At 39.3% G+C, this 25,209-nt stretch overlaps 1 protein-coding gene and 1 long non-coding RNA gene across 3 annotated transcripts in view; one reads left to right on the top strand and one right to left on the bottom strand.

Annotated features, from left to right (window-relative positions):
* The window catches only part of opcml (opioid binding protein/cell adhesion molecule-like), a 404,984-nt gene that overhangs the window by 236,026 nt on the left and 143,749 nt on the right, over positions 1–25,209 (bottom strand). Inside the window, exon 2 of one of the 2 annotated variants that reach the window (XM_084941581.1) lies at positions 2,767–2,842. In XM_084941581.1, coding sequence (XP_084797707.1) covers positions 2,767–2,842 — 76 coding nt within the window. Of the gene's footprint in view, positions 1–2,766; positions 3,417–25,209 lie in introns of those variants that run through there. The other variant, XM_084941580.1, reaches the window with a different exon arrangement.
* On the top strand, positions 3,504–10,747 carry LOC146378669 (uncharacterized). The gene is made up of 2 exons (XR_014801484.1): positions 3,504–3,801; positions 9,510–10,747. It is a non-coding gene; the product is annotated as an uncharacterized LOC146378669 (long non-coding RNA).

Raw genomic sequence — 25,209 nt, 5'->3', positions numbered from 1 at the left:
GCCTTGCAGGGTGCTCTAGGCATGTAGCTGTCAAATGTGGACATGGACAATGCCATCGCATAGCAGCTCCACAGGCCTTATTCCCACCCACAGAAGCCAGCAAGGCGGAGGAGAATTATTTCTGTGTTGCTTTCATCATCATCCAGTGGCCCCTGCTTGGGGGAAAGCTCAAAGCAATGCATGTGGATGGCATGGTTTCCTACATTATGGACTGACTAGCTCACTGACAGCTCATCTTGCTCAAGGGCAGTGTATTGGATACACTGTGGTGCAGCGCAGGGTTACTCTATTGTCAGCTTTTGGTTCAATTTCTAAACCTCTCTTTTAAAGATTGAACTTGGGGTCATGGCAGTGCAACAAGTTCTTTGATGACTTCTCTGCTGTGGGGTGTACATGTTAGGATAGGAAAAGGAGAATATTAAGGAGCCAAAAACCTAACATCTGCTACAGTCACAACCTTTTGCAGCTTGACATCAGCATGACAAAGGAGCTAGTGGATTTCAGCCAGTCACCATTCAGCATGAGGAGTATGAAATGGCTGGTTTTAGTTAATCCAACAGGCTACTTAACAAGTTCTATTAATCAGGGAAGGGCAGCGCACATTTATACAGGCTAGAAATGACTAAAAGATTACCAGAGTAGAACAGGGGAGAAAAGATGAAGACTAGGCAGAGTTCCATTTTGGACTACATAGGGGTGCAACCAGTGTATGACACATGATGACCTTCCACATACTATAGCGTCCAAAAGACATTACAATAATTCTAGTCCAAGTACCTCATGTCAGGCAGCCTAGAGTCATTTGAACTCTATTGCCCTACTCTGACAACCAAAGGTACTGAGCCACAACATATAAACATAAGAATTTTACTACATAATTACATAGCCACAGAAGTTTGTGTCTATTGAGTTGCTTGTGAATTATACTTACATCTGCAGCAGAAACATTTTTCTTCATATGCTTCCTTCTTCACATTTACGGATTACATTATTTTCATGTGCTTACTGTCACAAACTTTCAGCATTTCATTTTCTGTATTTATTACAATTTCATCCTCATTCAAACTAAATTTAAAAATATCTAATTTCCAGATACAGGTAGGTAAAAAGTTAAAAGTACAAAAGTACAAAAGTTAAAAGCCACGGGGCGATCGTGGCTCAAGAGTTGGGCGTTCGTCTTGTAATCGGCAGTCCGATCGACAGTCTCGGTCGTTGTGTCCTTGGGCAAGACCTTCACCCGTTGCCTACTGGTGGTGGTCAGAGGGCCCGGTGGCGCCAGTGTCCGGCAGCCTCGCCTCTGTCAGTGCGCCCCAGGGCAGCTGTGGCTACAATGTAGCTTGCCATCACCAGTGTGTGAATGGGTGGATGATTGTGTATAGTGTAAAGCGCTTTGGGGTCCTTAGGACCAAGTAAAGCGCTATACAAATACAGACCATTTACTGCGTAAACTTTGTAAATCCCAGAGGAAATGATGTAAATCAAGTCAATGTCAAGTCAATATGACAACCATAGTATATAATTTGCAATATTTTCATCCTCATCAAATCACTCATAATCCCATCCAAAAAGCATGAAGGCTCCCTTATAATTATGGAATTGACCACCCCTTTTAACATAGAAATGTTTCATCGCAGTCTGATAAAGATGAGCTCTTAAAGCTTGTAGGCAGTGGTTTCTCCAGCAAAGTGGCGTGCTTCACAGGTAAGTAAAAGAGCCATTGGAGTTGAAATATGAATGACTTGCTTGCTTTTATTTATCTTTTCAGAACAGACTGATTTTTGGCAGAGATAATGAGATTCTAAATTGTCTACTTAAGTATGATTCACAAGTGACTCTCACGTAAGAAAAGGGTCCATATGAATTATTTTTAATTGTTAACAATGTGTGAAAGTTTAAAAACTATTGACCCAAACAATGTCAGAAAACAAAGCTACTGGATTAATGTGTTTCTCTACATATGTCACCAATCTATAAAATCTAATAAATACATATCATTTATTTTTACATATTGGTGTGTATTTATGTATGTATTCATGTGGGTAGGCAAATGTACCGTACCCTATCTGTCATTCTTTCACAGGGATTCTGAATTTCTAACACCGCACCTGCTTTATTCTGAAACAAAATGAACAGCAAGCCAGCAACACTCAAATAAAATAATCTCACAGTGCAGAGTGGGGAGATGAGAAAAAATAAAATATCATAAAATGCAACATTGACACATAGTTAAATCATATGCTGGAGTGCTATAATAGAACACAGGTTCAAATATACAAGTGTTAAATCTGATAAGAACACTGTTAACCACTCAAAGTTCTTAAAAGATGAAAACAACACATAGCTTTTCACAAAGAGAATGAATACAATGAAAATAAGTCATAATTGCATTTGTATTTGTATCACATGAGCAAATCAATAGTAGGGTACGCAACCCCTCCTAATTTTCAATGTGAGTACCTCAGCTCTGTGCATCCTCAACAAGACATTAACCAGTAAGATCAATAACATTCAAGGGCAATGAGCAGAAGGGGCTAAACACCGAGTTAGGCATGCTATAACTTATCTTCTGCATGTGCACCTATAAAACAAACGAGCACTAGTGCGTTCTTATATAGGTTATGGTGACCTTTAGTAACTCATGTAGTACCGGGCTTGATTAGCTGTTCGGACCAAGACATAGAAGCTATAAAGACGGAATCAGTTCCCGTGCTGCACAAGAGGAAATCATATTAGTGATGTGACAATGAAAAATAATCCGAGACTTACTTTAAGACGGCGCTGTCTCCCTGTCTGACGGTGATGTTGTCCTTTAATACAGAATCCCCGCTTCTAGCTGGAACTCCTGCAGGTACAAGGAATAACAATTTAAGTCCGATGACGACAAGGCATTTCCCAGACACCGCCAGATAACCACAAATTCCCATGTTTTTATATCACTGCGCAACTTCCAAGGGAACTTGAATGTCTGGTATTCCCCTTTGCGTTTTGAGCTAGGGACCGCAAAATTCCACTCCACAAACAAGACGCAGTATAGCCTGCTGGAACTGCGCTCGACCTGCTTTTGCTTCAAACGAAAAGCCTCGTTATGAAATCCCGTAACCGTGTCTTTGCGTCCGCCAGCCGCTCTAGGAAAATGACTTCGGAGGAGAGAGAAAAGCACCGTGTTTCTCAAAGAAATGCGCACCGTCTCCTCAGGTTCGAACTGTAATCGCCGTGAAATGGATGCTCTTGCACAGATGCATCAGCCAAGACTCCCTATATATTTTTCCTCCTCTCCCTCGGTGTTTTCTTTCCTTGGTGCTGCACGAGGGACAATATTTAAAGCTGCAAATACTCAAAGAAAAGGCTGAATTCGCTCTAATATCTTCTCTCTTGTTTAGCTCCTGAAGTACTCTCTCTCTCTCTCTCTTTCTCTCTAATCGCCAGGTAGCATCACTTGCATGTATTATGTGGAGCATATGGTCTGCAGCCTGCAGGGCTCGCATATTCATACAGTTAATGGACAAACGGATTCAGGAACCACCGTGCATCTTTCAGGGGCGTATATAGAGGACACTTTTATTTGGTCAGATGAAAATAATTATTTCTTAGGGGACTGATTACCACAGCAAGGAAACAGGCATTTAAAATGATATTACAATCTTAGCTTTCATTGGTATAAGATGGGACCACCTAGGGAGCGCAGGCAACAAAAAAACAAAAACGAAATTGGTCAATTTCACAGTCATTTCATTCAAACTGTTCCCATCAGAGTACGATTTATGATTACTTCGGAGCTTCACATTTGCCCCTCCTCCCACGGTAAGAAGTGCTTGAGGCATGTTTTTTGTTGACGTAGGGTTTGATGATTCAAGTGACCAAGTGTTCTCAAATGAGATTACTGTTTCTCTGTTTTTTCGGGTCAAGGACAACTTCAAATGAATAGAATGGTGCTGTAAGAAAAAAAATATCATCCTCAAAAATGTTATTCTTAATATGAATTCCATCAAATGGGTCCTGTATTTCACAATCCCCCCCCCCCCCCCCCCCCCCAAAAAAAAAAAGGAACCAACAAAAAGCAACAACATTGTGTTAATCTGCTGTAAATATAAGGAATGTGTGTACAAATCTGTTTTTATTATTATTATTATTATTATTATTATTATGGAGTAGAATGTGAAAACCATAAATTGAGGTTGGATACTTCTGATTTTCCATTAAAAAAGTAATCACGTGACTATGCGCTCTGATAAATAGCCAGTCACCAGTTAAACCCTGTGAAATAGGACAGAGTCAGTAGATCAGAATATCTTTCACCTTTATATTTCATACGAGAATTTATGAAATGATGACAATTCATTCATTCAAAGTCTTACTTCTTACTTCAAAGTCTAGAACCATCAAAATTGATATTTTAAAATGTCATACTGACCTCTACCTGTAATGATTTACATTGATGTCTTTAATTAAAAGAAGCATCAATAACTTGTAGATTTTTACAAAAATCCATTAGTGAATCATTTTAAATTAATGTTAACCACTTTTAAAGGCTGCAGGGCGTTTCTTTAATGTAAAATATATAAAGGTCTTAGTTGAACAGTTTAAAATATTGAAATAAAAAATCTATCAACAGAATATGAAGAATTAACAGCTATAATATGCTAAAGACTTCTATGCATGAGTTCTGGATGAATATCCCCCAATGTAGCATGCCAAACAGTTGGTGCTCTCCCATATCAACATATAATACCTCTTTGTACTTAAGATGGAATAGCAAATTGATTAATTAATTAATTAATTAATTAATTAATGTCCAGTCTACCCACAATACAACTTCACAGAATAAAAATGTATTACTGTCAAGAAACATATTTTTAATATACACACACATCCTGTCAAACATGTTGAAGAACAAGCAGTTAAAGAATGAAACAAAGAAAACAATGAATGAGGCATTTGGCAAGTGGCCACTGGATTCCATACCAATTGGAGATTGATGTTAAAGGCTGAGTCAAATTGGGCTAAGACTATGATAGCAATAAATAGGATCAAGACAAGCCACTGTGTGTTATGTGATGGTCAGTATTTTAAGAATATTCTGTATAGTGCACTTCTAGAGGAAAGTGTTAACATTAATGAGAAGCTGAACTTCACTGAGCCACATTGGCTTTGTTTACTAATGTGCTCTTGCTCTTTTCTCCGCTCCCCATCTGTATGCATGGAGGGGTTGCAGGCCACTAGGGATGAAAGTGGCACTTTGCTGTGTACCTAACAGAAGCTCTCACGATTACTATGACAGCTTTTGAGTCTCATAAGAAGATTGAACAAGATAATTTCTTTGCCTCAACATCAATTTGGGATGCTGTTAAGATATTGGATAGAAGGCAACAAATGACAATGCACTGAAAGCACTGAGTGTCATCACTCAAGATACAAGTAACACGTGATGTTGTTCCTGTCTAGTATCAAATGCTCGTGCAAGTGTGAAAGCAGCAATGGGTTCTTCTGTTCATCAGACTTTTCACACACACAGCCTACTTGACAATACAAATATTCCTACAATACTGTCTATTGCCAAAAAGACAATCATGTAGCATAAAGCAATGCTTTTTGAAGACTTTATTAACCAATTTTATGATTGAGAACAAAAACTTCAGCACAATGTCATTAACCATGAAATATATAGTCCACAATGTCCTGTATATCCCATTTGTTACCATTTCTAGGCGATAGGTAAATGCTGTTTCAGTTTCCAGAATTTTCCACCCCAACACAAATTACTGCTGAGTTCACAAGTCAGTACCTTTTGTAACGTTCATTTTATTTAAAGTTGTTATTTAGAATTTATGACGATGTCTTGTGCCAGAGAAATTGGGTAAAGATAAGACTTAATTAAAATGATAGTTGCTTTTGATGCCACACAAGTCCTGACTATGCGCACAACTTAATGGTTTTTAAATTAAAACCCCTCCCTGACCTCAGCAAAATGTGGTCTTAATTAGAGTCAAGAGTACAGGGTGGTTGTAAGCTCAAGCACTTGTTCACAGATACTTCTTTGTTTGATTAGAGCTTCATTTGGTCACATGGCATTGCTCTAACACCATTGTGGCTTCTGTTTCCACACTGCTTTGCACAGTGAGGATACAGCGGGTTTAATAAGAAAACAGAAGCGATGAGGAGTAGCTGCTATGTGCAGTCAGCTATCAGCTTGTTGGAGTGATGTTCTGGGAATATAAGACTGCAATCCATTTCAATCCGTGTCATGTGTATTATCCTTTTGCCCCTCATTGTGCTGCCTTACAGCAGGTCAGGTGAATCCGATGACCTTGCCAAATCTCCACCACAAGTGAGAGAGCCAAGCATGCAGAAATGACAAATTATAATGGCATTGTTTGTTGGATATCCCACATGAATCATTCTTGGTGTATCACACAAACATAGAGGGAGAGCAGAAGATAAAAAGAATGCTCAGTTGTGTGGCCTTGAAAAACTGCGCATGCACTAAAACAGGAAGTGGACATATTGATTTTAACAGGCTGCCTTTGTCCTTCATTCAACATCTTTTACAACCGGCTTTAGCCATATTGAATTCAACTCTTGCATTGTGTTTCATTTAGTTTACTTATACATGCAGTGACATCATATAATTTCCTGCTGCAACGTATTAACACCAGACCCTGGGTGGTTCATTCAGACTATCCATACTAATCTTCATTCATATCATGCAAGGATGGGCAGAGCGAGCAGACAATGGACGGGCCTCATACCAAAGCTAGTTAATACCCATGCAAAAACATGGAGAGACTGAATAAAGAGCATCCATTCAATGGATTCAGTCATCTGCAGTAGTTTAGATCCTTCTGGCACACAGTTGTAACATTGCACAACATATCCTTGAAAGAGTGACATTCTGTGGTTGGTCCAGCAAAATTTTGGGAAACAATTTGAAATGTAGTTGTGTGTGGTAGTATCCCAAATCTTTTACAGCCTTTCTAAACATCAAGTCCCAGTAAACAAGAATTTTAGAATACATTTTAACATTATTTATGATTACTTTTGTTTCACATCTGAGCCTTATGAACCAGAACGCAGCTTTCTGATCAGTTCTAAGAGAAAAAAAAATGCAGTGGAATTCTGTACAAAAACAATGTCTTGACTTTTAGTACTCTATTTTAGAGGTAATAATTTGAACTTGCCTTCCCTTACATTTGTGTTTCATTTGGGCTTTTCTGTACGTTTCAATAACTATACATACTATGTATATGTTCATTTCAGAAGACAAAGGTGGCTTTTAAATCACTATTAAGTCTGCCATTACTTTTATGAATTTGCTTCATTTTTCACTGTAGGGCATCATTGTTACTGGTAAAATCTGGTTTGCTTTGTAATGTAATTGGCTGAAATGGAGGGCTTACTGGGTTGTCTCTTTGAAGGTAGACATTCCTTCTGCTGTTTTCTCTTCTCTTTATTTTTTTAATTAAATTGCTTCTTGTTTCAGGTTTGCTTTAAACTGTGTAGAAGCTTAAGTTCTCCTGGCATGCAGCACTACACATGATTTCAACTTTGATCTCAGATAACTACATCTGCCACAGTCTTGACTAATCAGACAGCTAGAATCAGATATGTTTGCTGCAGTCGCAGCATGCAAAACAAAAGGCAGTTTGTCTGTAGCCAGACTTTAAAATTTAAGGCTGCTGCTTTCTTTGCTCTCACAAAGTGTTTTTTTTTTTTTTTTTTACTCTGATCTGATCCAGGTCCTCCAAGTTTTTTACCTGATAATGCTACGTGATGTCTTGCAAAGTCAGTTGGTGTAGACAAGAGATAAGGACTGAATTATTAAAGATGCTGGCACCTTTAACTGATCTAAATGCCCAGACATTCTGTGTTATCAATAGGTGCAATATTGTGTGTGCTCCGAACATGCATGTTCAGTAAATATGCTAATACATTATCTAAGCTTCCTCTGACCTCTGCATGGCATTATTGTGAGCATGGCTGAATTAAATATATGAGTTCAAATATTCTGCCCTGACATGAAACATTTTTACTTAACAGAGGGTTCAGTTTAAAAAAAAAACAAAAAACAAAAAGAACAAAAACCTTTTCTTTTTCATTCCAGTCTATCAATATTCCAACAATTTTAGCATCTTCTGACTACAAGTAATGGACACAAAAGCTGCTTTAAGGTCAAAGCCAAATCCCCCTGTATACAGCTTTTGTGAGAACCTTGAAAATATGAATGGTATCAACAAGGACTCAGTGTGCATTACTGTGTGTTTTTTTCACTCTAGTCCTTGCATGTTTATTCTTTGAAAATACAAGTGAATGCATTTGATCCCTTCAATATTTTCTTTTCAGTTATTTCAGTGGCACTAAATAGGAGGCAGTTGCTTATGCAACACACCTTATTTGGAGTAAACCACATCTAGGATCTATGCCATGTAAATGATGGCTTTGAGATGGCGTTTCAATAGTTACCTTGGGGGAAAAGCCTAATAAGGTTTTGGAGCGTGCTAGGACAAAGAGATAAGACTAATGGAGAGCAAAATGATCTGGCAGTATTTAGTTATGCTTACAGCACAGAAGCTTTCAGAAACAGCTTCATCAGTAAACAATTACCTCTTTCATTTACAAACAAACAAAAATACCAGTGTTCTGGGTCATTTAGACAAAGTTTCATTAACAGGAAATTACTTTGGTAAGTGTATTTTTTAAAAATGGGATTTCTCTTCAGCAAACACTGTGGTTATCCAGTGAGTGGGGCCACCAATTCTGCCAATTTATCAGTTTCATTGGTATTAAATAGTTCATCTGTATGTATGTAAATGTAGGAGTATTTAACTCTAAGGTAATAAGCAATTTAGAGACAATGAGTGTCCAATCCAGGACAGTAAGCAGCACACCTCTAAGTAATGGTTATTATTTAGGCAGAGGCTGTCATCTCAAAGATGGATTCTACTCACTTCAAGTTAAATGCTTCTCACTGACTAATTTCCATTGAAATATTAGAACCTACCTATTGTAGGGATAAAATAAGTTAAGCACTCAGATTTTGTTTGACTCTGACAAATGGATGGCATTTTTGGAAAGTTGGGGAAAATATCAGCATGATTTGGGAATGCTTCACCAAAAATTTAAGACAATTTTAGACACCCCAAATGGTTGATTCTGTTCATCTGGATGTAGCGTTTTCAGTGGGAGAAACATTTCATCAATCATACAGGTGACTTCTTTAGTCTCAGCTGACTGCATGTTTCCCCAACCTCATAAACAGTACATTTGCACAATGACTGAAACTAGCACCACAGAATCCATAATTGGCTGAGAGGTCAGTTCCTTGATCTTTAGTATGCAACTTGTCATGGCCAGTCATCAACAACCACTGATCATTGATGAATGACCATTCATAAATGGCCATGAGTACCATTCTGCTGTTCTAACCACCCAGGCCAAGTTCATTCTGTTCTGTGCAACTGCCACACCATAATGTTATATTAAGACGAAGTATGATTTCTATTGTGGTTCTATAGAGGTTTGCCAGCAGTCCAAGGAAGAGTCAAGCCCATTCAAGAGGTTTTGTTCGACCTTCAGTTCAGCATTCAACATGATCATTCCCCAGCAACTCATTCACAAACTGGATCTGCTGTGGATCAGCATATTGCTGTGTAACTGGCTGCTGGATTTCCTGACAGGAAGACAGGAGACACTATGGGTCGGCAGCAACACCTCCGGCATAAGAACACCTCCCAAGAATGTGTGTTGAGCCCCCTTCTCTTCACTCTGCTGACCCATGACTGGACATCACACAGCTCCAACCTTTTCAAGTTTGCAGACAACACAACTGTGGTAGGTCACATCAGCAACAACTATGAGACCTACTACGGAAGTGAAGCGGCCAAGTGGTGCAGAAAAAACAACCTGTCCCTGAATGTGGAGAAGACTAAGGAGATTATCATAGACTTCAGGAGAACTCACACCCTGGACACACCAGCCTCATCTGGAAAGCCCTGTGCATTACAGGTGATTCCACCTGTAATGCACATCCAGTCAGGTGATTCCACCTGCAATGCACATCCACTGATCTCTCCAACAGCTTCTTCAGTTTGCTGACATCAGGAAGGAGACCGAAGAGCCTCCGGGCTAGAACCAGGAGACTAAGAGACAGGTTTGTCCATCAGGCTGTCAAGATGCTGAATTCACTTCCTGCTGTCACACACACAACTCCAGACCTGCACTCACCCCTTCCCTCTGAACCCCCCATCCCTACAAAACTCTGAACCTCCACCATTGCCCTTTCAAACAAACAACCTTTATTTGTCACATACACAATCATACAGGGTACAACATGTAGTGAAATGCTTGTGTCCGAGCTGCGGACAGGCTGCAGACATAGCCACGCCATTCCAGGGCTTGGTTTTAGCATGGGGGATCTAGCCAGGACCCTTACTGGATACCAGGTGGGAATCTAACTTCTGACTCCCGCTACAAAGGTGTGTAGTTTTACCATTACACTATGCAGCTGCTTTCACTGACTGCCTCACCCCCACTTGCACACAAACTTGCCCACAATCACTATGATTGTGTTGGACACTGCTGTTTATATAAGATTTTATAGTACTGTATTGTACATAAGACTCTTATTTTATTGTAATCTTTTTATCTTTATATTGTTTTAGTGTACACTGAGGGCCATGGGAGCATTGCAGTTTCAAATTCCTGTGTATTACTGTACATATGGTCTTTGACAATAAAGCTTTTTTTGACTAAAGGCAGAACTGAAATTAACCAATAGCATCCTCACATATGTGGTCTTTCTGGGCCCTGCTAAATGCCAGCCTGTCACCCGATCAATAATGAGCATCCTGTGTCTTAAACAGAGGCTATGCTGTACTGACTAGCCACAGTTTCTGTGATGCAGAGGTGTGGTGTGGAAAACATCAGCCATCACTCTGTCTTAACTGAAGTTGTTAGTAGGGTTGGGCAATTTGACGACTATATCGACTATTAACTATAGGCTGTGTCCAAATTCAGGGGAAGGATGCTTCAAATGGCGTATTTGTAGGCAATGACGTCACAGCAACGTGACAAAGGCTGTCCAAATTCAAAGAGTCCTCCAAATGCGTCCTTCATTTCCCCAAATTTGAATGATGGGTTGGGTGTATCCTTCGTGTCCTACCATATCCCAGGAATCAGTGCAGGCCGTACAGGAGATTTTTTTCTGATAACGATGGCAGTTGAAGCCGGAGAGGAAAACACTTTCAAATCTAACTATATGAAAATCTGGTGGTACAAAAGTAACATTTTCATAGCAGTTGTATTGTTAAGCTTTGGGAATCTGCATAGACATGTTTTTTATTAAAATTAAAATAATTGTAAACTAGCCTGTATGGTGGGTCCCGTGGTTTTTTATGTATTGCTGCAATTATGATTTTTGCAAATTAACCTTTTTTGTGATATGTGTTAGGCAAGAAAGACCAAATGGCTTAAAATGATAGTAGAAAGTGATCACCTCTTCACTGGGGTGAAGAATTCGGCCACTGTGGCATGGAGGTACAAGAATAAATCAATTTACACATCATATTTATGTGAGTACAGTTTTATTAACCCTCATGCTGTACAGAACCTGTGATGTCAAGACCGTATTCCTCTTGTGTTCTGCCGTGAAAACTTTTGGATTTAGGGATTATCATAGTTGCCATGGTTTTTCTCTCTTCTCTGTTTTTTGTGATCAGGACAATTCTGGAGAAGATGGGCCAGCAGGGGAAAGTCACCCCCTTGCAGGCCAGAAAAAAATGGGATAACTTAAAAAAATACAAAATATGTATGTGTGTTATCAAGAAGATAATTCTTAAGAACACAAGTTAATAAACGTTTTAAAGTTTTCGCGCTGTGGCGCTAGCGACCAGAAAAACGCGGAAGTAAGGGCGGACTTGAACAGAGGCTAGAAGGGTGTCCATTTCACAGCTGCTCACTTCCGTCCTACCCGGCCGTCAAAGGATCCTACCTATGTGGAGCAGGTAGGTAGGATTCTTTGAAGCATCCTTCTCCTGAATTTGGACATATCAAATGTCTTGCCAGCTTTATATACTCGGAGACCACGGCTTCTCACTTCAAACTGGCCTACAAAAGAACTGCATTTGAGGCGGGCTTCCTCTTTACTGGAAAAACAAGATGGCTACCACAGAGGTTTGACCTGGGTAACTTACAAACATTTTGCTGCGTTAGTGCTTCTCAACAGTTTCTGATTTCAAACACTCTGATGGTTTTTGTGCCTAGGATAGAATTAGAACAGAAATGCAGATAGGCCAGGACAAATAATTTCTATTCCTCTAAATGCCATCCTTGAACACTTCCCAGTCAGCATGTTCAATGCAGTCCTATAATACTGAAGTGGTAGGGATCAGCTCCAATGAGATGTGATCTTACATGCTATGGTGTGGAAATGCTGCAGCTTGATATGTCCCAGGGATGTTTCAGTAAACTTTGTCCAGAATATTATGGTCTCTGGATGGGAAGTAACTGTACTTATGAAACTTGTGCAGCAGCACCAGCATCAGTTCTACATGATTAGAGTCTCCAGCTACCTACGCGTTTCGGCTTGTGGCCTTCATCAGGGTCATCAGGTTGACCCTGATGAAGGCCACAAGCCGAAACGCGTTGGTCAGGCAATAAAGTTGTTCCTCTTCCCTTAAAGTGTTGCTGGAGTTCCTGTATTGTGATTTTTTTTCGTCCTCTTCACGCACCTTGGAAGTAGGTGAAGTTGTGCCAGAAATTTTTGCTGTGATTTAGTCTCCAGCTACCTCACACCTCTCTCTGGACTGGCATTCAACAGGCTGTTGGCCAAGCAACAGCCTGTTCTCTGCTTTTTCTTCTTCAATGCCATAAAGGTGAAACGGCAAAAGCTTCCCTGAACTGTCTAGTTTTGCGGTTGATTTAAGTTTGTACCATTTCCCTGTATTCAAACATTCAGTTTTTCCATATTTAATTAAAGCTTCAAGAACTGAACAGATGAAACATATGCAATAAAAACAAAATGCTGAGAGCACCATGACGCTGCATTTACACAGGCCACCATCTTGATTAACATAAATATTTAACCTGCATGTGGCAAGAAATATACAAATTGTTGCTTTCAGCATAAAAAGCATAGAAAATCTCTTGTGATAAAAGATTAATATAAGGGGATTGAACCCCAAATTACACCGCATGCCTTTCTCCATGTGTTGTAGATTACATGATTAAAGTAGTTATGTGTGAATAAACGCAGCTTCTACCATAAAAACCCTGACATGAGTTATCATCAAGCATATAACAGCACTTATGTTAGTGTCAGTCCATTTAGCATTTATAACAAGAAGTTGGAAATGGTTCTTTAAAAATCCAGCATTATGAGCACCAAGAAGCTCTTTTCTAAGGTTATTTTATGTCATGGTGCACTTTCACAAAAGATCAGACTTTTGCAGATGACTAAATACATCTTTCAGTGAATACAGAGCACCTACTCATTCCATTGAATCTCATCCCTCTGTTTTGCTTAGATGCCTACTTCATTTTTCATTAATATTTTTAATCCCCCATGTAGATAAACAGTTAACCATGTCACACAGTGCTCAAGACTTTTAGTTCAGTATCAACATATTTAACATATTTGTTTTGAATTCAAGGTGTAAGATTGCTTTTCTGACCTGATTAAAACTGTTTAGTTTTCATTTGTTTAGTTTGGACAAATAGTTATTAGCATAATAAAATGCTAACCTAACATAAATCAGCCAACATTTACGTTGAACCTTTTTGTAATTGGTGCATCTTAAATGTTGCATGTTAAACTGTAGCTGTGTGGAAATGCAGTTTCTGGGAAACTCTTCTGAAATTGTATGGATGGAATTAGCTAGCATAGCTATAGGCAAAAAAAAAAAAAAAAAAACAGCAGCCAACACAGTTATAAATTTATAGGTTAAATAAAAAAATGTATTCTTATTTTTATCTGTTACTCCTGCTTGACCATGCCAAGGTGTCAAATCCAAACATTCCCTCAGATGCTGCTAGACTTCCAGAGACATTCTTTGAGATCTGTATCATGATATTGCTGCCTATGGCAATATGAGATGCCAGTAGATGCCTCTTTGAAAGTCAGTATTAAAAGTCAAGAAGGGTGTCTTGTCAGTGGAATAATCAAAAGTTTATCAGACAGAAGACTGGTTTGCCTTGTTTCGAAGTTCTGGGTTTTGCATCATGTTTGGATTTATTTTCACTGACCGTTTAGTTTTCACTAAGCTTTTACTTCTGATTTCACTCAGTTAGTGGCTTAGTTTATGCACTAAAACATACCAGTTTCAGGTATCATAATGCACCTTTTTAGGCAGTCAAAGAGCTAAATGTGACATGGACAATAAGGACATCTTAGCATACTCACGAGATACCAATGGAATTAACTAAATGTCAAAAACTGACAACCTGCGAATGAAAAAGTAGTGTTTCACCAGCATTCACCAAAATTTTGATACCTCATCATTTTCTATATAGAAACAAATAGGAAGTAAATTTGGGTCACTTTTCCATAAATCATTTTGTGCTGCATTGTCTGAACAACCTCCCCCCTTTTTGTGGAGCTCCTTGATTAGACACCCTGTTGCAATGGACATGAAGTACAATAGAGCTGGTCAAAGCAAATGTCATGGACAGAATTTAGAGAATACTCTTGCAATGGTTGTTGCACTGTCTAGAAACTATATCCATGGGAAGGATCCCTAAGAAGCACCAAACTCTATGTATGGCAACTCTGTTGCTCTCTGTTGTTATTTGTCAGACAGGATGTATGTAAATATCTACAACTATTTGTATTTCACTGCATGTTTATGCTTTTATGGAATATCAGTTGAGAGGTCATGCTGGTATCTGTATACCTAACTGTATCACACACATCTGACTCAACCAACATACACCTACCTCAGTCAGTCCAGTTGACTTGACAGGCATAATAACAGCTTGCGTTTTATTCAGGCTCTAAAAAAGGACTAAGCTTTATTTTTAAGCTTTAAGTCGATTTTCTTTGAGCACATAATCATACAACAGTAACTGCATGTTGATGTTTGAGCACTTCCACAGCACAGGTAACCTACAGCTCAATACTGTGCCTGAATGCCTCCTGTGTAGACACAGATGGAGCTCCACAGCTGCTGCTGCTGCTCTGCTAAAGTGCTGCTCACGCAGTGGCTTCTTTTTAGACACGAGTTTAGTCACTGACACACACACATACACAGGGAAAGCTGTGACATAACTAAGACCACAAATATGCTGACATGATTCATCTTTTGTGATTTCGCTTTCTGCATCTCTCTGTCATATAGTTTTTCCTCAAGGACTGTGCAGAGTTGCAGAATTTGTTTCCTACATGGATAATTGTGTTTTCAGACTGGAAAAATGATAAATTATCACTCAGCAACAATGAAAGAGATTAAGCCATTATGCAGAAATTGAGGCTTCCTCTGATAACCGAGATGATACTCCTGCTTTTTTCCCCCTTTTTTACACATTTCCTGGTTAATTTACTTAACTGAGTAAAAGGTGATTGCTTTCCAGCATGTGTCACAGCAGCATCAGAAAATGCCTCAATGGGGCATTTGGTTCCACCAAGAGTGCTTGCTCTGTCTAGCCCATTTCTTGAACTAACTGTATAAATGTCTGGAGGGCACAATTACAACCGGCAATGGAAAAGAAAATGTTGGCATTGAGAAGAAAAACGAGGTGTAATCTTACTTATTTTTCTTATCTGTGGAAGTCCAGAAAGCCTGAGAGGGTACAGTATTTCCCCAGATAAAAGCCCAAATGATATTCCACACACAGAAACAGTGACTCAGAAGTACACAGTGGATCTTGCTATCTTCACTTGGTATTCCTATTGGTTTGTTTTGAACTCAACTAAAGCCTTTCCCTGTCTGCCGCTGACTTATGAATTTAGCTTTTCTAAAAGGAAAATAAATGAGTGTATTTTAATAATATATTATCAACTTCATTCCTTCTCACAGAAAAAAGCAAAAAAACAGGACAGGTTCAGCGATTGAAGACGTTTGCAATGGCATGAATCGATTAATTCCACACACTAGATCTTAATTAACTCAGCATAACCACACAGATGATTTGTGTGCTGATGGGATTTGGTGAACGGAGATGACTGCTTGAAGTAGATATGGTCATTCAATATTCATTATCTTCTTGTCCCATTTTCTTACAGGGCTGAGCAGGTCCTTCCTGAAATCAAGATATCTTCCTTATGTCTTCAAATGCATAAAAAGTTCAATATGAAACCTTCATTTTAAATAATTCTATCAAAAGGCTGAACTATTTTAAAAATTAATCAACCTTGAAAGTTTTTTCCCCCACTGATTTAACAACATTAAAATAGTTTTTAGCCTTTCCTGTGAATCAAATATAAAATAAGCAAATTTGTTTAAAGTGAAAACTGCTTTTAGAGCTCTAATTCTTCCTGAGTTGCACATTTTACTTCAGGGCCAATTTGTTTGCACTAAATGTTATTACTAAGGATGTAATGTAATGCAATGTGTCTTTCAGTGTTAGTTGACTGTAACTAAGATGAGGAAAAACCTCAGAGGATGGATTTGTTGTCTTTATCAAAAGCCAATGAGGAGACAAATATAAACCATTCATCTGGCCTCAGTCTCTCATCACAAACCCTTGGGGAGTGGCATTAACAGAGAGACAATTACAGAGAAAACGTGACGCTGTAAGTGTGTTGAAAGGATGCGCCATATTGTTGCACAAACCCATAATAACATGTGCAATAGAGTAGGCTCTTCTCCAAACATGTTATTGTTTCCATTATATTTGCACTGACAAACTGTGGTGGAACACCATGGCACTGAACACAGTAACCTCCTTTCATCTACTCTGTGTGCACTGAGCAGGGTCTCAGTGGTGTCTTGCTTTCATTATTGTTTTTGTTTGTGGGGTTGAATAGTGAACAAAACAAAAGAACATACAAGCTCACATTTATGCTGTTATGAGTTACAGATTCTTCAAAATTGAAACTAAAATATGCAGATAAGGACCACTGTGTTGCAGTTTCCTTTTGTTAACAGACCAAAATGCATTAATATGCATTTTTTGGCTGCTTATGTGAAATGAAAATTTTTTTAATAAATGTTTTTTGGATGTGTTATATTTTTTTATGAAGCAGGGTATTGGCTATTTCACAGAATTCTGCAAATTGCCGATAATTGTAGTAGTTGTTAATTTATTGTTTCCGTTATGAACCACTGTTGTGTTGACATGGTTATTCTTTTCCTTATCGCATTTTATTTAATGACCTGATGAAAAACCCAGGGGGTCATGTGACTAAGTTAGACAATCCTTTGTGGGGGTTTACCTCAGTCTAAAAATAGGTCAAACCACTACATGAATAAATGGTGCACAAATTTTAAAGAGCTCAAACTGAGAACCTCGAACCAACAACAACCAAAAAACACCAAGAAACTGAACATGGAAAAAAATTAACCCACTTGAAAAAGAAAAAAAACCCACCAAAAAACTATTCATCATAAAATAAAGTAAATATACAGACTCGACAAATAATAGACTAACAGCAGTAATCAAAGCTGCAAACATTTAATATGGACAGCATCAGTTTCATGCTTCATCCTCTGCTTTGCGTTTGAGTGGGAGCCCATCAAAAACCTGTCCATTATCCTAACGGTGTCCAAGCATTCTGTCTCCCATCATTCCCATCATTGGCTCTGCATCCCACCCAGAGGACACGCCCACCACTTTTTGGAACCACTGGGCTACTGTATTTTCTTCACTTGACCTGAATAGTGGCTATTGGCAGGTGGAAATGAGGTACAGGAGATTACTGCATTAATTTGCCCCTTGGGTCTCTACCAGTTTAACCACCTGCGACATTCCACAGACTAATGGAAAGAACCTTGGGGGATCTGAAAGCTGTTGTGTGTATTTGGATGATATCATCATTTTCTCCAGGTGCTGGAAACAACACATCCAAGATGCCCAATGTATCTAACTTAAAGAGAGGAAGAAGGAAGCTAAAACAGCTTGTTTCACATAGTGAATGAATTGAGAGACTTTGCCAAGTTCCAGTATAAAATAAATACATATACAAAGTTAATGGTCCAAGGATTGCTACACAGTTATTACACTCAAATTAGGCAGAGCTAGCAGCATGTGTCTTGGTGTTCAGGCAGTTGGAGGTATAGCGGAGCAAAAAAAAAAAAAAAAAAATGGTTACAGTTTATAAAGCAGCTATGGAAATGGTGGAAGTAAGTCAATAACTTATGTTATCAATAGGTACCAAATTAATGGCAAATGTCATTGATACATTTTATTTTACTGACGAACATTTATATCAATCTCTTCATAGACAACAGATTTGTTTACATTCCTCCTGGGCAATATATGTCCAATATATGTAGTTTCGTGCTTTTTTTTAATGCTGATTAAATTTGTCTAAGAACCACATGTAAATGAGCATGATCTTTTGGTAACTTGGGCATTGTGCACTGATCCTTTCACTACCATGAAAACAAAAATCCAAATTTATGGGATGAATGGGAGTGAATGAATTTGTTTGTTTGTCTTTTGTTTGTTTGGTTGGTATGTAATTCTTATAATTGTTCTGTTTTTTGTTTTTTGTTTTGTTTTTCTTTTTGCTTGTTTTTTTTTAGGTGACCTTTCAGAGACCTTTTCAGACCTTTTTAGAATAGAATAGCAAACTCTGCCATTTATCAACAATCACCTACAGCTATTATGGTCACAGTGCTTTGGGCTAAATGCTAATATTATCAGGGTCACCATCTTAATTTTGCATATTGCCACAAAAACATTTGCTAATTAACATTTACCATTAACTAAAACATAAACACATCCAAGGTTGTAAACAGTCCGGGTTTTGCTGAAATGTTGCCATATGTAAGTGAAATGAAAAAATGTATATAAGCTATTTACACAAGATAGTTATACAAGAGTTATACAAGATATGGCACTGAATCATGTCAATAGGACTGTATTTTTAATGTCCCTGGCCCAATAAATAGCTATTATTTGTCATAATCACTCCAATAGATATATGTATTAGATGTCCTATACTTTCTAGCAGCCCAGAAGTATGCTCTCTTTTGTAATCAGTAGTAAACTGATAGCAACCCAAGCAAGTAAGTGCTTGTGAAAATGTCACCCTGATAACTTGAAAATGGAACCATGAAAAATGTATATTTTACACATCTGATAAACTTTTTCTAATGCTAATCAGATGTGTTTGGTTCCTGAATGAAACCAAATGATCAAAATAACTCAAATTAAAAAGCAAATTGAAATATTAAGTGGAAAAATTAAATTAAATAAAAAATGAAAACAGTTCTCAGGAGTATCAAAAGTTAATGACTAAAGTAATTTTAATTTCTGCTACTGTGTACAATCAATTCTGAGAAAAAATTCTCAGACTGCAAATTTAATGTACAGGCATAAAAATATCAGATTTTTTGACAATTGATATTGGATGTGCTTATGTTGAGACAATGTATATTATTCTCCAATGCCTGTGAACTGTACCTAAAGGAGGTTTAAGATGAGTAAGGTTTATATCTTATAGGTTATAGCTTGGTTACACATAATTCAGGATGAGATGTGATTTAGCCTAGAGAATCTGTTGAGTTTTATGAATTGCTCCTTTTGAGTAATGATAGATTTTCCTTACAGATTGTCAGTAAAATATTGAGGCAGTTTGGATAAACTGATTGTAGGGCTGTGAAGCGCTTTCAGGACACTTTGAAAGAGTTGGATGGCTCTCCAAATACAACTTGATGGATGGCCATGCAGTTGGCTGTCAGTATTACTTTAACTTATACAGCCACATTGTTGTTTAAGGTTATAATGCTAACTTTAAATATTGCTGTGATGTTCCCTGGAGAGGCTTCATATGATTGTGCTGACAATTCTTGCTTAATCTGTCTGTTTAATTAACTGAAAAAAGTCTGTATTCTTTGAGACAACTACCTCCAAAGATCACTGTCCTTTGAAAATACCCTTCTTGCTTTTACTTTTTCATAATAAGCCAAATGAAGAAAGACTTTTCAAATGTCTAGGTTTGGTTTCTTTTGCTTTGTCCCCCTTTTGATGTTTTTATTGCATTGCTACCTTTTTTCAACATTTTCTATCCCCCCTCTTTTTTTTTCAAGTATAGTATACCCACTGCTTATTAAGCTTCTAAGTGCTAATTGCCAGAGCTATTTAAGATCGAGGTCCACATAGTTAAAAACACATAAATACAAACTTCCATGGCTAGTAAAACTCTTTTCCTGCCTTGCCTCTTCACCCTTTTTTATGAGAAGTGACTGTTTTATATAATATTCTGGGAATATGCTTCTTATTTTAGCGCCGATTGTAATGTTTATAAGTAAAGGTTACTTTTTACTAACATTATTGATTAATGTTACACACTGTGTCTCTCAAGTCGTTGTTAAGTTTGTATTTGACAAAGATCATAATGTTTTCTTCCTGGCCGTGTACTTTTAAAATTAAACCATCATCATGCTTTAACACATATATACCAGAGGCCTTTACCAGAGGCCTGAGAGCTTGAGGGTCCTGCTCAGTATCTTTGCTGTTCCTAGGACTGCTGTCTTGGACAGAGATCTCGGATGTTGTTCATGGAATCTGCTGGAGCCACTCACCTAGCTTGGGGTCACTGCACCTAGTGCTCCAGTTACCACAGGGAGCACTATTACCCTCACCCTCCACATCTTCTCAAGCTGTTCTCTGAGCCCTTGGTACTTCTCTAGCTTCTCGTGTTCCTTCTTCCTGATGTTGCTGTCATTCAGTATTGCTGTGTCTATCACTACATCAGTCTTCCTCTGCTTGTCCATCACTATTATATTCGGTTGGTTAGCCATCACCATTTTGTCCATAGGTATCCGGAAGTCCCACAGGTTCACCCTAGGGGGCGTCTCCCATTTTGACCGCAGGACTTCCAGGCCAAATTCGGCCCAGATGTTTCTGTACACAATGCTGGCCACTTGCTTGTGGCATTCCATGGATGCCCTGCCTGCTGGCGGCATGCACTCTGCTTTTATGTGATTGTCTCAGGGGTGTCTTTACGCAGCCTGCAACCGGCATCTCACCTGGTGTGATAGACCCCAGCCTCTATGGATCTTGTTCTTGTGCTGCCATGATTAGTGCTTCTCTGCTGTCTTTCAGGCCGGTTTTGTCCAGCCACTGGTAGGACTTCTGGATGTCAGCCACTTCCTCTGTCTGCCGGTGGTACATACTGTGCAAATTCAAATTCAAATTTTATTTGTCACACACACAGTATGACATGTGGTGAAATGCTTATATGACAGTAAGAATTGACAGTAAGATTTACAGATTTACAGATTACTACAAAATTTACAGTAAAATTGTGCAAATAACAGTTTACAAAAGAATTTATGAATAAGAAAAAATTATAAATTATAAGAAGTGTGCAAAAAACCAGAATGCGTGTGGTGATGTCACACCTGGTTTAGGATCCAAATAGCCTAGGGGAAGAAACTCCTCGTCATTCTCTCTGTTTTGGCTTTAGGGAGCAGAAGGGCTTCCCAGACCTCAGCAGTGGGGAGTGGGAGTCCATTGTTGGGAACGGAGAGGTCCATCATAATCTTCCTGGCTTTAGTCTTGCACCGCTTGGTGTAGATGGACAGCAGATCAGGAAGCTCTGACCGAATGATGCGTTTGGCCAAGCACACTACGCTTTGCAGATCTTGTCTGCCCTGCTTGGTGCTGTTCCCAAGGGGCCTATCCTCTCATGATGGTTTCTCCTCTTTGTTGCACCTCCCGAGACAGTTTTTGATTTTGTATCTTTTGAGACTGTTCCTGTCATTGCTCCTGAGCTTCTCTTTCCTCTTCCCGCTCCTGCTCCCAGAGCAGCTCGGGCCCAGGTCTCCCCTGCACCTATTTCAGTTCCTCAGGTGGGAGTGGCAGAGGTCCAGCTAGCTTCTGCTTCTACACAGGTTCCAAGGGTAAGGGCAGCCAGAAGCTAGTTCTTCCTTGCACATGTATCTGCTCCTCCGGTGGGGATGGCTGATGTTCGGCCAGGCCCAGAACCCATTCCTGTTTTCTGGAGGAGAGCAGTTAAAAGTCAGTCACAGCAGGAACCGCCTCAGTCACCTGCTCAGTCACCCACAACTCCCACACCTCCAGACGTTGGTGTGGTAGCCGCTAACGTCTGTCTCCACTAGGGGCTTTGGTGAGCCCCTCTAGCACCTCCTGACGGCTCTGATGAGCCAGTTCAGCCACCATCTGCTCTACCACCGGCGACTTCTACGCCGTCACCTGCAGCGCCGTCACCTGCAGCGCCGTCATCTGCAGCGCCGTCATCTGCAGCGCCACCACCTGCGGCTTCCATGCCATTGCGTGCAGCGCAACCACCTGCTCAACCATCTGCAACAACCACCCCGCTGTCTGGTCTTGCGCCATCTGGTCCTGCCCTATCTGGTCCTTACTCATCTGGTCCTACCTTGTCTGTTTCTGTGCATCAGCCACGTGCCAAGCCGTCCATGAGCCTTGGGTCACATCCACGCCTGCTGCACTGCCACCGCCTTCCAAGCAGTAGGTCTCTGGACCAGCTCCTTTTTCCACTACGGTGCTGTTGATCTCTGGGTCGGCCCCCAGAACTGCTTTTGGACTTTGTCTTTTTGGAGTCATGATTGACCCAGCTCCTCTGTTTTGTTTTGGACCCCTGCTGCTGGGATTTTGATTTTTTGGACTCTGTTTTCCTGGACTCCCGCATTTAAAAGGCTATATTTCCAAAATAATACTGGTAAAGGCTAATGATTTAAAATGACTGATTTTAAAATCCTCAAAATTAATTGAGCTTTCAAGATTAACCCATAATGAAAGCCACTGTAACATTAATTCATTCAGTAATTAACACATTTCAGTCATTTGATTATTTTTAACAAAAAAAAAAAAATAGATAGACAAACATATGTACTCATACCTGTGGGCATGACCAATTAACCTAACCCCACTAACTGTATGTTTTAGGGAGTACCAGGAGAGAACCAATGCAAGAACATGCAAGCTCCACACAGAAAGGCCCTGGTGAAGAGATGCAATCGAACTCTGGACCTTCTTCCTTTGAGGCAACAGCAACAATCACTGCACCACCGTGCTGCTGGTCGTTTGTCTTTAAGTGTTAGCCCTGCGACACACTGGCAACCTGTACAGGGTGTAGACTGCCTCTTGCCCTATGGTAACTTGGATAGATTCCTGCCCCCCGTGACCCTGACAGGGATAAGTGGAAGAAAATGGATGGATGGATCTAATTCATAAAAATTACCATGCCAAATGCAGAACATGATCTCTGACATCACTTCCTTGTCCATTTGACTGAATGTAGTGTAAAGCGCTTTGGGGTCCTATGGACTAGAAAAGCGCTATACAAATGCAGGCCATTTACCTTAAATTCAGCTTATCTTCTCTAGGTCAACGTCCCAGCTTTTGCTGTGATTTCCTCAAAAGAAAAACAAGAGGGCTGAACAGCCACAGCAAAAAAATGTCTGGATTCATCCAGTATTCATCACAGATGGTGAGTTGGTCCATCTGTAAGCTTTATACAATTATCTTCCATAGTTCACACTCAACTGTCAAAGTCTTAACACAACTGAAATAACCATTAAAAAATGTAATTTAATTATATAAACTTACACATTAAGGGCAGCACGGTGGCACGGTGGTTAGCACTGTTGCCGCACAGCAAGAAGGTCCTGAGTTCAATTCCACCATCAGGCCGGGGTCTTTCTGTGTGGAGTTTGCATGTTCTCCCCATGTTTGCGTGGGTTCCCTCCGGTACTCCGGCTTCCTCCCACCGTCCAAAGACATGCAGCGTGTGGGGATAGGTTAACTGGGTAATCCAAATTGCCACTAGGTGTGAATGTGCGAGTGAATGAGAGTGCGAATGGTTGTCTGTCCCTGTGTGTTGGCCCTGCGACAGACTGACGACCTGTCCAGGGTGTACCCCGCCTCTCACCCTATGACAGCTGGGATAGGCTCCAGCGCCCCCCGCGACCCTGAAAAGGATAAGCGGAAGCGAATGGATGGATGGATGAAACTTACACATTTACAGTTCATTAAGTCTTGTACTGTACAGTAGGTTGTTTACAGCATCAATGGTACCTTTTTCCCTTTTCTTGAATGACAACATCTAAAAATGCCCGTAAAGATGTTGATAACAAAACTGGGAAATGTGATTTCATTTGCCTTTATTGGTCAATAACCACAGTCCTCCTTCATTCAACAAAATACTCACTCAGGTCAGCTACAATCCCTTGCTGTCATAAAGTTTTCCTCACACTACCAACCCTCCTCTGAATGTTTCTTTTGTTGAGCTTTGACTTGTAGCTATTCTGTCAAGATGCACAGCAATGGAAACATGTATCATATAGGGGTCCTGTGCACCCATAAAAAAAAGCTGTATAAATTATGTTGTAAAATGTAGACTGGTCAAGAATATTTTTCTATATGGTTGTGTTTTCTAAAAAAACAACAACAACAAAAAAAACCAACAACACATAAAATACTTAAATAAAAAATTGTATTGATCTATATCTGAAAGTAGAATAGGTAATAATAGAAAAGCCCCAATTGTCATTGTACATTTACACGTTTACAACAAAATCGTGGAGCATTTTTTTTGTTTTAGATTAAAATGAGAAAAAAAATACAGCCACATACACACACCCAGTAACTGAGTAGCTATTCAGTGAAAAGTTACGATTAAGATTTACACAGTATAGGTTAAGGACAAAAACCAGACAATGAACACAAATTTGAATTTACTATGAAAGCTAACAGCAAAGACAGAACCTGAAGAACAACATCCTCAAATTTTATTTAACCAAAAGACCAACAATGATTCAGTACTACAATGCCAACAAACACCATACAACAGATGCTCTGCACTGGTTATTTACAAAATAGTCAGATTAACAAAATGATCGGACCATGACTGGTTTTATATTCAAAAGCAAAAGAATGGCAGAAACCAGGCATTTTTTGAGCTGTTGTAGCAGCTCTCTATGTTTGTCACATTTTTTTTTTACTATTTTAGTGCTTCTTTTGTCATATTTTCTCGATAGTTTTTTTTTTTTTTTAAATCTTAATCTTTTGCTTTAATTGTCTGGATATTTTCACAATTTTTTCTGATACTCACACAATGTCTGTGTA

The sequence above is a fragment of the Perissodus microlepis genome, chromosome 10, assembly GCF_051167445.1.
Source record: "Perissodus microlepis isolate ML-2025 ecotype Zambia chromosome 10, ASM5116744v1, whole genome shotgun sequence".
Lineage (NCBI taxonomy): Eukaryota > Metazoa > Chordata > Actinopteri > Cichliformes > Cichlidae > Perissodus > Perissodus microlepis.
Note: the sequence above shows the minus strand (reverse complement) of the source record. Positions and strands in the feature narration are given on the sequence as shown.